The sequence below is a fragment of the Plasmodium reichenowi genome, chromosome 14 (genome assembly GCF_001601855.1).
Source record: "Plasmodium reichenowi strain SY57 chromosome 14, whole genome shotgun sequence".
Lineage (NCBI taxonomy): Eukaryota > Apicomplexa > Aconoidasida > Haemosporida > Plasmodiidae > Plasmodium > Plasmodium reichenowi.
In genome coordinates, this window is record NC_033659.1 from 2,215,607 (window position 1) to 2,230,705 (window position 15,099).

General features: G+C 20.8%; 3 protein-coding genes across 3 annotated transcripts in view; 1 reads left to right on the forward strand and 2 right to left on the reverse strand.

Moving 5' to 3' along the window:
* Window positions 1-862: 862 nt before the first annotated feature.
* On the forward strand, window positions 863-4,481 carry PRSY57_1454800 (AP-1 complex subunit gamma, putative; the record flags this gene model as incomplete). Its single annotated transcript, XM_012910144.2, has 4 exons — window positions 863-3,680; window positions 3,788-3,849; window positions 3,968-4,144; window positions 4,266-4,481. The coding sequence occupies 4 exons, from the start codon at window positions 863-865 to the stop codon at window positions 4,479-4,481; spliced, it is 3,273 nt and encodes a 1,090-aa protein (XP_012765598.2).
* Window positions 4,482-5,237: 756 nt separating this feature from the next.
* PRSY57_1454900 (ferlin, putative) lies at window positions 5,238-10,979 on the reverse strand (the record flags this gene model as incomplete). The annotated part of the gene is made up of 1 exon (XM_012910145.2): window positions 5,238-10,979. The coding sequence occupies one exon, from the start codon at window positions 10,977-10,979 to the stop codon at window positions 5,238-5,240; it is 5,742 nt and encodes a 1,913-aa protein (XP_012765599.2).
* A 1,657-nt stretch (window positions 10,980-12,636) lies between these two features.
* Window positions 12,637-15,099, reverse strand: part of PRSY57_1455000 (hypothetical protein) — a gene marked incomplete at both ends in the record, with an annotated part of 3,940 nt that continues 1,477 nt past the window's right edge. Inside the window, one exon of the mRNA XM_012910146.2 lies at window positions 12,637-14,960. Coding sequence (XP_012765600.2) covers window positions 12,637-14,960 — 2,324 coding nt within the window. The remainder of the gene's footprint in view (window positions 14,961-15,099) is intronic.

The window sequence follows — 15,099 nt, forward strand, 5'->3', positions numbered from 1 at the left end:
TATTAAAAAAAAAAAAAAAAAAAAAAGGCATGTTACTAAAACAAAAAAAAATTAGATCATTCATTTGATATTATATATAATTTAATATCATTATTATATATATATATTTAAATTGTAATATGCGTTATTTTTTTTAATTTTTGAAGTTATATTTTTTTCTTCGTTTTTAAAATTCATTATAAAAAAGTTCCTAATCTATATGGGTATAATATATTTATATAAATTTATATATTAATTATTATATTCATATATTTTTTTTTTTTTGTTTTGAACTTTATAAAAATTTTTCTCGTAAAACAAATGTATATATAAAGTTGTGTTTAATGTGGGAAAAATGTTGAAGTATGATCACTTTAGAGATGCATATGAAATATATTTATATATATAAGAAGTATTTATAAAAAATATTATCTTTATATTTTATTTTTCAAATATATATATATATATGTATATATATATATACATATATATTTATGTATATATTTTTATTTATCTAATTATTTATTTATAAGAGTAATGCTTATTTTATGGGTACATTTTTTTTTTTTTTTTTTTGTGAGATATGACTATTTATAATATATGAGAAAAAAGTTTTCTTATATTTTCAAGTAGCCTAATATATATTATATATATATATATATATGTATTTATTTATTTATTTATTTATTTATTAATTTATTTACATATATTTTGAAATATCGTTTAATGCAGATATTAAAAATAAATAATATATGTATGTTTATATAGATATATAATTAACCTACTAGATCCATTGAACATTTTTAATATATATATATATATATATATATTATTATTATTATTATTATTTAATTTAATATTACGTTACAATATATTTATTAGTATGTCCATTAAGCTAAGGGATTTAATACGAAACATTCGAAGCTGTAAAACAGCAGCTGAGGAAAGGTCAGTAGTAGCAAAAGAATGCGCATTAATTCGTACAGCTTTTAAAGAAGAAGATAATATTTATCGACATAGAAATGTAGCAAAATTATTATTCATAAATATGTTAGGTTATCCTACTCATTTTGGACAAATTGAATGTTTAAAATTAATTGCTTCTAATAAATTTTCATTTAAGAGGATTGGATATTTAGGCCTTACCATATTATTAGATGAGAATACAGATATTTTAATGTTAGTAACAAATTCAATAAAAAATGATTTAAGAAATAGTAATCAATATATTAATGGTTTAGCTTTATGTGCTTTAGGAAATATAGCAAATAGTGAAATGTGTTCCTCGTTAAGATATGAGATCTTAGATATGATGAATATTAATAATCCTTATATAAAGAAAAAAGCAGCTATGTGTGCTATTCGAATATTGAAAAAAACTAATGATATTGAAGAATTATTTTTAGAAAAAATTAATAATTTACTAGATGATCGAAATCATGGTGTATTAAGTGCAGGTATAAGTTTAATGATAACACTAATGGAAAAAAAACCTCAATATAAAAATATTTTAAGAGGATATACAAATAAAATAGTAAAGATTCTTAAAAGTTGTGTTATGTCAGGATATACACATGGTGCTGAATATGATATATATGGTATTAATGATCCTTTTTTGCAAGTTAAAATTCTTAAATTATTAAAATATTTAAATTCTGATCATGTTAATAATAACGAAAATGAAAACGAAAATGAAAATGAAAATGAAAAACATATAAATTATATGAATAATATGAATAATAAAAATGATGAAGATAATAAAACTATGTGTAATATTAATTATGAAGGTGCAACAACAAGTTTTAATAATACCAAAAGCTTTAATGAGCAGAATGATATTTTAGATGATACTTCTTTATCGTCAAGGGAAAAATTAATTAAAAATGTTAATAATAAACAACCATATAGTATAAATGATAATATGAATAAGTTTAATAGTATGAATATTATTCATATGGATTCTATGAATAATAATATATATGATATGGAAGAAGTAAATTCTGTTTTGGCTCAAGTTGCTACTAATACGGATTCTTTAAAAAATGTAGGTAATGCTATATTATACGAATGTGTAAAGACTATTACATATATATCTACTGATCCTGGTCTCCTCGTCTTAGCTGTAAATGTATTAGGTAAATTTTTACAAAATAATGATAATAATATTAGATATGTAGGTTTATGTACATTACAGAAATTATTAAAAAAAGATCCTAAAACCTTACATATATATAGAAATACAATTATTGAATGTTTAAAAGATCAAGATATAAGTATAAGGAAAAAGGCATTAGATGTTGCATTTGCTCTTATAACTAAAGATTCTTTAAAAATTATGGTAAAAGAATTATTAAATTATTTACTAGTAGCAGATATAGAAATTAAAAGTGATATTGTATCTAATATATGTGTATCTGTTAATAAATATGCGCCCAATGTACAATATTTATTAGATACATATATAAAATTATTTTGCTTAGCGGGAAATTTTATACAAGATCATATAAAAGACGATTTTATTTATTATCTTTTACAAAACCCAGAATTTCATTCATATGTTGTTTTTAAAATATTTTTTTCAATAAAAGAAAATTTAGATCAATATGCTCTCATTCAAGTAGGTATTTGGTGTATAGGTGAATTTGGCGATTTGTTAATTCAAGAAAAAAATGTAGGACCAGATGAAGAATTAATAACTGTTACTCATGAAGATGTTTTTGATTTATTAGATAAAATTATTATAAAATATGAACAAAATCATGTTAAAGAGTTACATAATATAAATGTAAAGGATCCTATTCATAATATTTTATATAATAATAAATCATTGAACATATTAGAGGAGACACTAAATAATAATAGTAATATTAATGGTAATAACACTACTACTAATCATAATAATCATAATAATAATAATAATAATAATAATGGACTTAATAATGCACTCATATGTTGTAATATAAATGATAATATGAATAATGATGACAATAATATTATATTACAATATATTTTAATGTGCTTAAACAAATTGACAGTACGATTCCCATCACATAAAAACAAAATTGAAAAAATGATACAGAAATATAAAAAAAATAAATGTATAGAAATACAACAAAGAGCCTGTGAATTCCATGAATTCATGAACCCACAATGGGATCAAATCAGAGATTCTATTTTATTACGTATACCATGTAATAAAAAAATGAATAGAAAAAAACAGCAACAACAACAACAACAACAACAACAACAACAACAACAAAATGATGATGATGAGGAACCAATATATAGTGATAAAAATACTGATACCTTGATAAATAAGATGAGTTCTATACATACAAATAACCATAATAATTCGAACAATTCATATGTGGTTGATTTATTAGATCTGGATGATGTTTTAGGAATACAAAATACGAATAATAAGAATAATGATAATATGAATAAAAATATAAATAATAATCTAACCATTAATGAGAATAAGTTGAATAATTTTAATATTACTAATGATCCCATAAAAATGAATATTCCCAGTGTATCAAAAAGTGAAGCAAATATAAATATTTCATCTAACACACTAAATATAAATGATAATAATGTGCAAATGGGAAATAAAAAGAATGAGGATATTTTGGCTGACTTGTTTGGCAATATTTCATTGGACAAGCCAACAAGTAATAAACCAAGTGAATCAAAGGAGGAAGGTATAGAAAAGATAAAATATTTTATATGTTATACGTAATATATATATATATATATATATATATAAATATATATTTATATATATTTATATATATTTTATTTTTTGTAGGAAATAATTCATTGAATTTACTTTTGGATGACATAACAACGGACAACCTTGATACCTTAAATGTATGAATAACTTTATTTTATTATATATGTTGAATATAATGATATTAATTTCGAAGATTATATATATGTATATATTTATTTTTTATTTTTTTATTTCTTTTTTTTTTTTTCCATATAGTTAATGGATGAGAAGATAAAGGAAAAGGTTCAAATACAACCTTTAAAAATATATGACAAAAATGACATTGTAATTGTTTTCAATTTTGAAAAAGAATATATAGACTCTGAAGTTACAATGATTAAAGCTGTATATTCAAATAAATCTAGCATTTTAATATCATCCTTTGTTTTTGAAGTAGGAAAAGAAAATATATATATATATATATATATATATATATATAAATCCATGTTATATTTCTTTCATTTTTTCATCTTAATATACATATATATATATATATATATATTTTTTTTTATAGGCTGTTGTTCCTAATTATGTAAAGTTAGAAATCTTTTCTGCTTCAGATAAACAATTGTTACCATCAGAAGGAAATACAATAAAACAGAATCTTAAAATTTGGAATAAGTTATTTAAGAAAAAGCCTGTTCTTATGAAGGTTAGGTTATCTTATGTAAAGAATAATGAAAGCTTCCAAGACTTTATTAATATAGGAAATTTTCCTAATGATTTATAAAGCCTTTTATCTGAAATTATAATATATAGTTCAAAATGATTTTACATAAACATATATATATATATATATATATATATATATATATATATATATGCGACGTTTATATAATTTTATTTTTTTTTGTATTTTAGTTATATGTATTTGTTTATATATATTAAAAAGGTTAATACTATATGCATATAAATATATATATATATATATATATATATATATTTTTTTTTTTTTTTTTTTTTTTTTGAATACATAAACTAATATAATATTAATAATCCTTATTTGAAAATAAAATGATTTCCGCCTTAAAAGATAATTTTTAATATTTTTTAAAATAACAAGGAAATAATGTATAACGTTTTTATTTTAGTATGTACACCTATGTTAAAATATATATATGGAAATATGTATTTTCCCAATTCGAGAAATGTTAATAATTATTTTATTATTTTTATTGATGAATTAAAAAAGTATAATTTGACAATTATATAAGGTTTATATGTTTTTTATATTAAAAAAAAAAAAAAAAAAAAAATTAAAAAGTAATAGATAAAGTAATAAAAGAATATATAATAAGATGAATACAAAATTAATTTTAAAAAGGACATCAAAAAGGGATATTTAAATAATATACAATATATATATATATATATATATATTAATATATTTCTTTTTTTGATTAATATTTCATTTTATTTCATTTTATTTTATTTTATTTTATTTCATTTTATTTTATTTTATTTTATTTCATTTTATTTTTAATTCTTACATTAACAATGACGGATAAACGAAAGATAATACAAAAACCCATATAACTAGAAGGCATATGAACGCCAATTTTAAAGAACTCCAGAAAGGCTTATATATATCATTAAAACCTATGGAATACATGAAATCGTTCCATTCCCTTCCACTATCAGGTGTTTTTAAATACGGGTTTCTATTTGGTTCATCTCTACCTAATCCTACAGGTTTTATATTAGCTTTATTTTGAGGAATAAATTGAACAGTTACTTGTATATATCCATTATAAGTATTTTTATTATGATCAGTATCTGTTTTTTTCCTTAATTTAAGTTCTGCATCTAATTCAAATTTATTTAATATTTGTGATGCTTTTTGTATATATTTGGATAGTTCTAAATTGACTTCTCCTAAAAATTCACTAACTCCAACATTATTATTATTATATGCAGCTAGCTGTAAAAAGCATGTATTTAAAGTATGCGTAATATTAGGATAAACAATTCTCCAATTAAATATAGCAGTACCTGTTTTACAGTTATAATGTACATCGGTTGATTGCATAGTCGGATTTTTACCATTATATGTAATACAGTCTAATTCAGATGTTACGGTTAAATCCATAGTTTTATTAATATTATCTTTATTTGATAGCATAGTACATCTCCATATAATTATTCTTATTTCAATTTCTGTTTTTTTTGGTGGAACCATTTTATATATAGGGATTTTCTTGGATTGTTCATAATCCATAATTTCTACCCACATTTCTAATATACCATTATTGCTCTTTCGTGAATTCCCAAAGGATATATTTGAAAGTGTATCTTTCAAAGAATGATTTCCATAAATATTACTATTACTATTATTATTATTATTATTATTATTATTATTATTATTATTGTGACCTTTTGTTGGTGATGTATAGGTCGTTAAATAATTAAATATGTCAAAAAATGAAAAAATATTATTCCAACTATTCATAATATTGTAATTATTAGATGAAATAATTTTTGGATGTTTTATATAATTACTATACAATGGTCTATATTCAACAGGTATTTTATTTTTCTTCATCATATGTCTCCATTCCTTACTCATCCATCTATCAAATAAATTAATTTCAGTTGATCCAATATATATATCATTTATTTGTTTATCATAATTATCTTCAGCACTATAAACACTAATAGTTAATATTTCATCTTCAGGAAATATAGCTTCGCTCTCCCACATACATCCAAATTCTGGATTTATATTTGAAGGTTTGAATGCATTTCTTAAATTAGAAGTTTTTTCTCCTAATGAAAAAATCAAATATGGATTTGCAGTATATTCCTTATTTATACCATTTAATCCTATGCCTCTTAAGACATATACACGTATTTTTAAATATAAAGGAATTTTATTTTTCCCTCTAAATTTATTTCTAAATATATTTTGATTTGTTATATCTTTTAAACTTAATGGCATATTTTCAGATTCTAAATTTCTGTATTTAATTTTTGTAAAACATTTAATTTGTCCACCTATAATTTCAACAAATGGAAACTGTTCAAAACAACCAAATTTAATACCTTGCTTTTCTATTTTATTTTCATTATAATTATTATCAGATGATAAATCATTACACTTTTTTATTAAAGGTAGAGAAGGAATTAATATATCATCAAGATAATTTTCTAAAATACCATCAACAGATACACGATTACTATTTTTTATAAATTTCTCAATATTTAATTTATCACCTTCTACATATAAAATAAATCTTGGAGGAATATGTACATTTAAAATATATTTGTTGGTTAATATTTTTATATATGGATAATTCTTTACATTATAGCTTAATTTTATTATTTCAGGAATACCATCATCAAATAATTTATATATACTATTATTATATTTTATATTATATGTATCTTTTTGAATTCTTGCTAAATATGAATTAAATTTGTTATTTGATAATTTGTTAAAATGGTTTATGTTATTATTATTAAAATTTAGTGTATTACCTTTATCACAATAATTATTATAATTATTATAATTAATTACACCAAATTGGGAAGGATTATATATATTATTTTTATACATATTATTGATCATCATGTTGTTTGAATGACTATACCTAACATTATTTCTCGTATCATTTTGTAGTACATTATTATTATAAGATGTATGTGGAGCTACATAATTATTATAATAATAATTATTATTATAACTATTGTTATTATAATTGTTATTATTATAACTATTATTATTATTATAACTATTATCATTATTATTATTATTATTATTATTATTATTATTATCATTATTTTTTATATTGTATTCTTCCATATTATACATTCCCATCTCATATGCACCATTATTATATCCATCATAATTATTAGTTACGTTTTTATGCTGACTAGATGTATTTTTATTATCCTCCTTTTTATTTGCTTGGTCCAAATTAAAAAGAGGTATTTCTTTCCAAGCATCGTCGTCATCGTTTTCATATTTATTAATTTCTTCCTTCAAGGATAATGTATCCTCACAGTCAGCTAGTGAAATAGCTGATATGACGAGAGCTGCGTTTTTATTTTTGTATATATTAAATGTGTTATCTATGTTTTTCAAATTAATTGTTTCCGAATAATCATCATGAGCTTGTAAATAATAAAGGACTTCATCTATATTTTTAATCCATGGGAGATATGGAACAAGAGATATATTTGTTTCTCCAATAAAATATTTTGATTTAACTTTTTTGTTATATACTTTAATATTAAGTATAGGATCAAATATAGGATCTAATGGAATGTCAATATTCATATTTTCTATTGAGAACATTTCAAAACTTTGTTGATTGAAAGAATTTTTCCAATTTTTTAATTGTATCCTTGTATTAGCTTTTAATGTTTTTTCATATTTAATCATGAGTTCGTTTTTTCTTTTTCCATAAGAAGAATAAGATGTTATAGACAAAAGGATAATTGGGGTTGATATCTGATATTTATTATTTCGTTCGAATGATAGTGTGTTTAAGAAATTTCCCTTTTTCATTAATATGAGATTTTCTAAAGACATGCAGAAAAAGGATAGGGTACATTTTTTAATTTCCGTAATCATAGGATAAATAGGAAATTTCATTGCATCTTTAGATTGAACAAGTTCAAAATATAAGAGAATATCTCCAACTCTTTCACCGTATAATAAGTCATTATATTGATACACATTACTATTATTATTATAATAATAATTATTATTATTATTATTATTGTTATCTTTTTTATTATTGTTATTATTATTGTTGTTAATACTACTATTGTTGAATAGTTCTTGTTGTTTTTCATACAAATATTCCTGCATAATCCTTTTATCATTCCCATTATGTTGCCATAAATTGTTGGCATATATTGCCTTTGTGTACTTGCTTCCTTTTAATTTTATCCATTTAGGTTTAATTTGTTCGACTACATTATATTTGGACCCTTTTTCTGTAAAATTATATTTATTCCCACTTTGTTTAAGATATATATCATAATTACAGTAGCATCTTCCTATGTAATAAAATGTATCATTATGGAATTCATACAAGGTGACAATGATTAGAGGGATGGTAGGTAGACCTATAGAATAATCTGTTAAAATATTAATATTTAATTTCAGACATTGTAAATAGACTGGATTACATGAATTTAAAGAAAGAGAGGTAATTTTCATTTTACCTGCACATGATATATGTACAAATGTATTAGGAGAATCATTAAAATGTGATATAACATTTCTACAAGCATATATATAACATCTTAATTCATAATTAACAGGTATTAATTTTTTTCTTCTATTTATTCCTAATTGTACATCAAAAGATTTTTCTAAATTTAATAATATAGAACCATTTTGAAAAATATTATACATACAATTAAAATCACCTTGTACATTTTTGGGAATATTTTTTAATGGAATCCATATAGGACATCTAGATATTTTTTCATTATATGAAAGTACATTTTTTAATGGCATTCTATAATAGGCAATTCTTCTATCAATATGATTAGGTATATTTTGTTCATATTGATCAATTTCTTCTTTTTTTCTTCGATATTTTTGATATTCAGTTAATTTCGAATCGTCATCATTTTTTGTCTCTTCATTATTATATAAAAGACTTGGAAGAAAATTATTTTCATTATATGAATTATTATAAACCTTTTCATATACATTTATGATAATATCCCATTGTTGACATTCTTCCTGAACAACACATAATTTCATATTTTCTATTTTGCCTTTATTAGCACTAAAATAAAATTCTGTATGTTCATTGTTTTCAATAATTTGTTGTTTCTCAGTCACTTTATTGAAAACGTTATCCAAATTAAGTATTTCATCAAATGTCAATAGTGGATTAGTTTTTTGATTATATGAATAAATAGTATTATCATAATTATTATTTATAATTTCATTATCTATATATGAATTGTGTATACCTTTTATAAATTTTTTTTTTTTTTTTGTTTTGTTTTTTTTGTTGGTTTGTTTACCCACTACATCTTGTAACATTTCATTGACTGATACGCATTGTGTTTTTTTTCTATGTGGGCCGCATGTGAGTTCGACATAAATATTTTTTGACAAAATTCCGGTAACTAAATAAACATCACATAATAAAGTGATAGGTATATATAATGGGTCATCATATGCTAAACAGCTTTGAGTAATGGCTATATTTAGATTATCAAAATTATTTATTCTTTCAACATAACTACTGATACATATTCTACCTAGATAAAAATTCCCTTCTACAAGTAAATTGTAATCATTACATATATCATAATAATGATTACTATTATTCTTGTTTGTATTATTATTTGTAATTTTTTCCAAGTCAAATTCTTTTTTGTGAAAACCATATAAATTAAGCCATGTTGGATTAAGACATTCATTTTTTATTTGGTTAAATGACAATACACCTATGGCTATCAATTCATCATTTGATAAATAATTCCAATCCCATATTTTCAATATTATGGAATCATCTAATATAGGAGTGGCGATAGGTATTTTAAAACATTCATTAAATGTATAATTAATACAATTTCTAGCTTGACTAGATTTTAAATGACAACCATTAAAATCACATGTTATATATAAATCTCGATATTCCTTTTTACTTATATCTGTATATATATCTTCTATTTTATGTATATTAACATATAAATAATAAAAACGACTTTTCTCATCTCTTAAAGTTACAAGATTTTCTTCAACAACAGCTTTTGTTAAGTCATTATATATTTCTTCATTATCTTCGATTCTATTCTCATTAATATTTTCTGTTAAATCATTAAAAATATTATTATTACTTATATAATCATTTTCATCACATACCATCACTTTAAGTCTTAACTGCCCTCTAATTTCGGTACCATTCTTACAAAGTATTGGATAAATACCCTGAATTTGATGATTTCTTTTATTCTTAATAAGTTTAAGTTCAAATGATATTACACCTATTATATCATTTCGCCATAAAATATTAGCACTCTGTACCTCAAATTCTATTTTTGAAACATTCCATTCAATTTCAGATAAAATAATTCTATCCCATATATGACTTTCTTCCCAATTCACAGCGTTATATTTTTTTTTCTTTTTTTTTGTTATGTATTCATTATTACAACAACGAACAACTACTAAAGGATCTAATAAATTTTTGTCATCAACTTCTAAATTTTGTGCTTCATAAATGGTGAAACCGACAGAAATAGATCTCATTTATGTAAATAAAAAAAATAAAATAAAATAAAATAAAATAAAATAAAATAAAATGCATATATATATATATATATATATATATATATACATATATTCATAATATTACAATTATTAATTAATGAACAGATGAAAGAAGCAACAAAAAAATTTTATATTTCTATTTGTGTCTTTCATTAAATGTACATATTCATATATAAAAAATTGTAGATTATATTATATATGGTACATCCAATATAATATACGATAAAATGTTTATTAATATGAGTAGCTATATTACTATATCCCCCCCAATACATAAGTATATAAATAAATAAATAAATAAATAAATATATATATATATATATATATATATATATATATATATTTAATATTTGTATATAAATGAATATATATCTAGCAATGATAATAATTATCCTTTATAATAAATGAATTAATTAAAAAGTTACCCTTACCATTTGTAAAGGGTTGTTAATATTTTTTCAAAAAAAACCCCGTCACCCCCAAAAAAAAATAAAACATATACATATATAATATATATGTATTAATATATATTAAAAAAAAAAAAAAAAAAAAAAAAGTTAATTAGAATAAATGATATATTCATTTTTTTGTATGCTCCCTTTAGAAAAAAAAATAAAAAAATAAAAAAGTTTGACTGAAAATATATTTCAAAGAACACAAATTTAATCTGTGCAAAAGTTAGTGCGCAACCCATGCATCAAAATTATTATCATGGTGAAAATACAACATATTAAAAATACATGTAAATATATATTTAATATATAAAAAAGTAGCTATATATACAAATAAAACCTTTTTTTTTTTTTTTTTTTTTTTTTTGTATTCTTTCTTTAGAATAAAAATATTAGACAGGAATGAATATAATTTTTTTTTTTTTTTTTTTTTCACAATCAGAACATGGAGATAAAAAAAAAAAATTTACGTAAAAATAGATACATCAAAAAATATAAATATAAAATAGTACATTTGTAAAATAATAAATAAATATATATATATAAAGAAAGAAAGAAAAGAAGCAGATCATCAACGGTATATACTTTCATTAATATTCATATTCACAATGAAATAGTTATATGTTTTACTTCTAATAAAAATATGAGTATATATATATATATATATATATATATATTATTCAATAAACTACATATTTCTAAAGTGTATATTCAAATACAAACATACAGTTTATGGATGTAAAAAAAAAATTATATCAAAAACAAAAAAATTTCAGTATGAAAAAGTATAAGTATATTTTAATTATTTCATAGATATAAATATATAAGTAAAAATGAAAAAAATAAAACGTATTTTAATAAAACTTTCAAACAATAATAATAAATAAATATAAATAAATACGTTTATATATATATATATATATATATATATATATATATATATATATATATAGTGAAGTTGCATCTTTTAAAATATCATTAAAAGTTTATGAAATTATTCGCCCCTATATAATTTGGTAAATAAATAACAAGAGCTATATACATATATAAAGTGACAATTATAGTTAAAATTATCACACTTAAGATTTCAATTATGAATATATATATATAAATAAATATATATATATATATATATATATATATTTCAATTTTAATTATCTTTGATCTTCATGTTTAATATATTTTTATTTTTTATTCTTTTCCTCTTCGTTTAATTCTTTATTTTTATTTTTATTTTTATTAATATCAGTTGAATATTCATTTTGTTTTTGTTTTTCTTCAAAAGATTTATTTTTTAAGTAAAATATTTCCAGGTCTGATTTATTTTTGTTTTTATATATCTTTTCATCTTTTTTTAACATTATTAAGTTTTCATCAAACATTTTGCCTTTTTCTAATGTTTCATCTTCTAAGCTTTTATTCCTTAAGAATTCTGTTTGTTCAATATCATTCTGACTAGCTTTTTTTTCATATTCAGTAAGAATATTTTTATCGAAAATATTTTCCATACTTCCTTTTAAACTGCAACCTCTGGATATACTTTTTTCAGTATCATATTGATTAATTATATTATATATATCTTTACTCTTCCTTTTATGAACATATTTTGTTTCATCTAATTTTTCATGAACAGGATTTGATATATCATTTTGTTTATTTTTATTAAGCGAGTTTTCTTTAGATATTATATTTTTCTTTTCCTCTTGTTCAGTTGCTTTATTAGATATTTGATCCAATTGGTTATTTATACTTTTTATATTTATATCATCCTGTAAATGTAATTTATGATCCTTTACATTTATATAATGACTTACATCGATTTGATTTTCGTTTACATTTATAAAATGACTTACGTCTATTTTATCCCCTCTTTTGTCTTTATAAATATTAGTTTCTATTTCATTTTCTATTAAAGTTTCGTTTGCTCTGAGTATTTCATTTATTTTGGAACCTTCCAAGCATTGGTAGGTTTTCATACATGTATTATTTTCATCATTAGTTTTAATGGTCATATTGTTATTATAATTTCCATTATTGTTTTTCTTTATTTTTTCATTAAGTCTTATTTTTTTATTTCCCTTGTTTTGTATATTACTATTACTATTAATATTATTATTACTATCATATATGGTAGCTTGTTTTGTTTTTATCATATTATTATTTTCATTTATTTTTTTTTGGAAATGTTGTTCCTCTATTACATTGTTAATAAAATCTTGTGAATTTGTAAATTCTGTTTTATCGTCATTTATTATTTTATCACTATAAGTGAATAATTGATTGTTTGTATATAAGTTTTCAGGAGTTGTATTAGATCTATTTAGTTGATTCATAATTTTTTCTTTCTTTTTTTGATCTTTTGTATTTCTTAAAATAACTGAATGCATAGATGGATATTTAGATGAATTAAAAAATAATTCTTCTGCTTCCATAAATGAAGAAGTTTCACTATTTAATGATAAAGATTGACAATTTGATAAATGGTAGTTATTTTCCTTATTTGTATTAATGCTATTCATATTAGTGATTAGGTAATTTTCAATAATTTTTTTTTTTTCTAAATTTTTTTTAGAAAAATCTTCTTCTGTTTCTAATGATATATTATTATTCTTATTATAATTTTGATTAGATAAAAAATATTCAGAGCAAATATTAAAAGGAGTACCTAAACCATTCAATAATATTTTGATTAGATGATTAGCTATAGATTCTAAAGAAGAATCTATTATTTCGAATGCAGGTAACCATATACTTAATTGTCCTAATGTTCTACACGAAGTTATATAATTAAAGATATCTTGATAATAAGAACCTAAGAAGGGTTGCAATTCTTGTAATTTTAAAACACATTTAGATTTATAATCAATAAAAACTTTTTGCATAAATAAACCATCTTTATCTTGACTAATAAGATAATTCATTTCACTAATTAATTTCTTAATTTCATTTTCTAAGGTAACATTTTTGTTCATCAAATTTTCATATTCACATTCTTTAAATATAACTCTATTAATTAAATAATGTATATTAGTAGTTTGCATACTATAAGCAGCTTTTACATTTTGTAATTCTTTTTCTTTCTGATGTATTCGTATTTTCAACGAACAAATATCCTCATTTTCTAATTCGAGAGAAGAGGATATATATTCTAAAAGATCTTCTTGATTAACTGCAATATATTTATTTCCATATTCATGAATATTTACTGGGAAAATTATTAATGATTTATTAGATTCCAGTTTTATTACTTTCGCTTTTTTAGATAATAAAATATGTTTACTCAATTCATGGTTTCTTTCAAGTATATCGTAAAAATCAAATAGTTCATTTCTTTTAGAATTCGTTTGTACATTTTGTGTTACATCATTATATGAATTTATTTCTTTTTTATTAGACATAAAAAGGTTAGATAAATTTTGTACACCAGGGAATTTTAATGTTTCTACCTTATTTCCTAATTTATTATTGATCATTAATCCGTTGACACTTTTTTCATTATTCGACTCACCTACAAAAAAAAAAAAAAAAAAAGAAGAATTATATATGATTTTGTAATTTGTGAGAAATACAACTAAATATCCTGATATATGCTTACATAAACTATAATTACACTTGAAAAATAAAAACCAAATATAGAATATGATGTT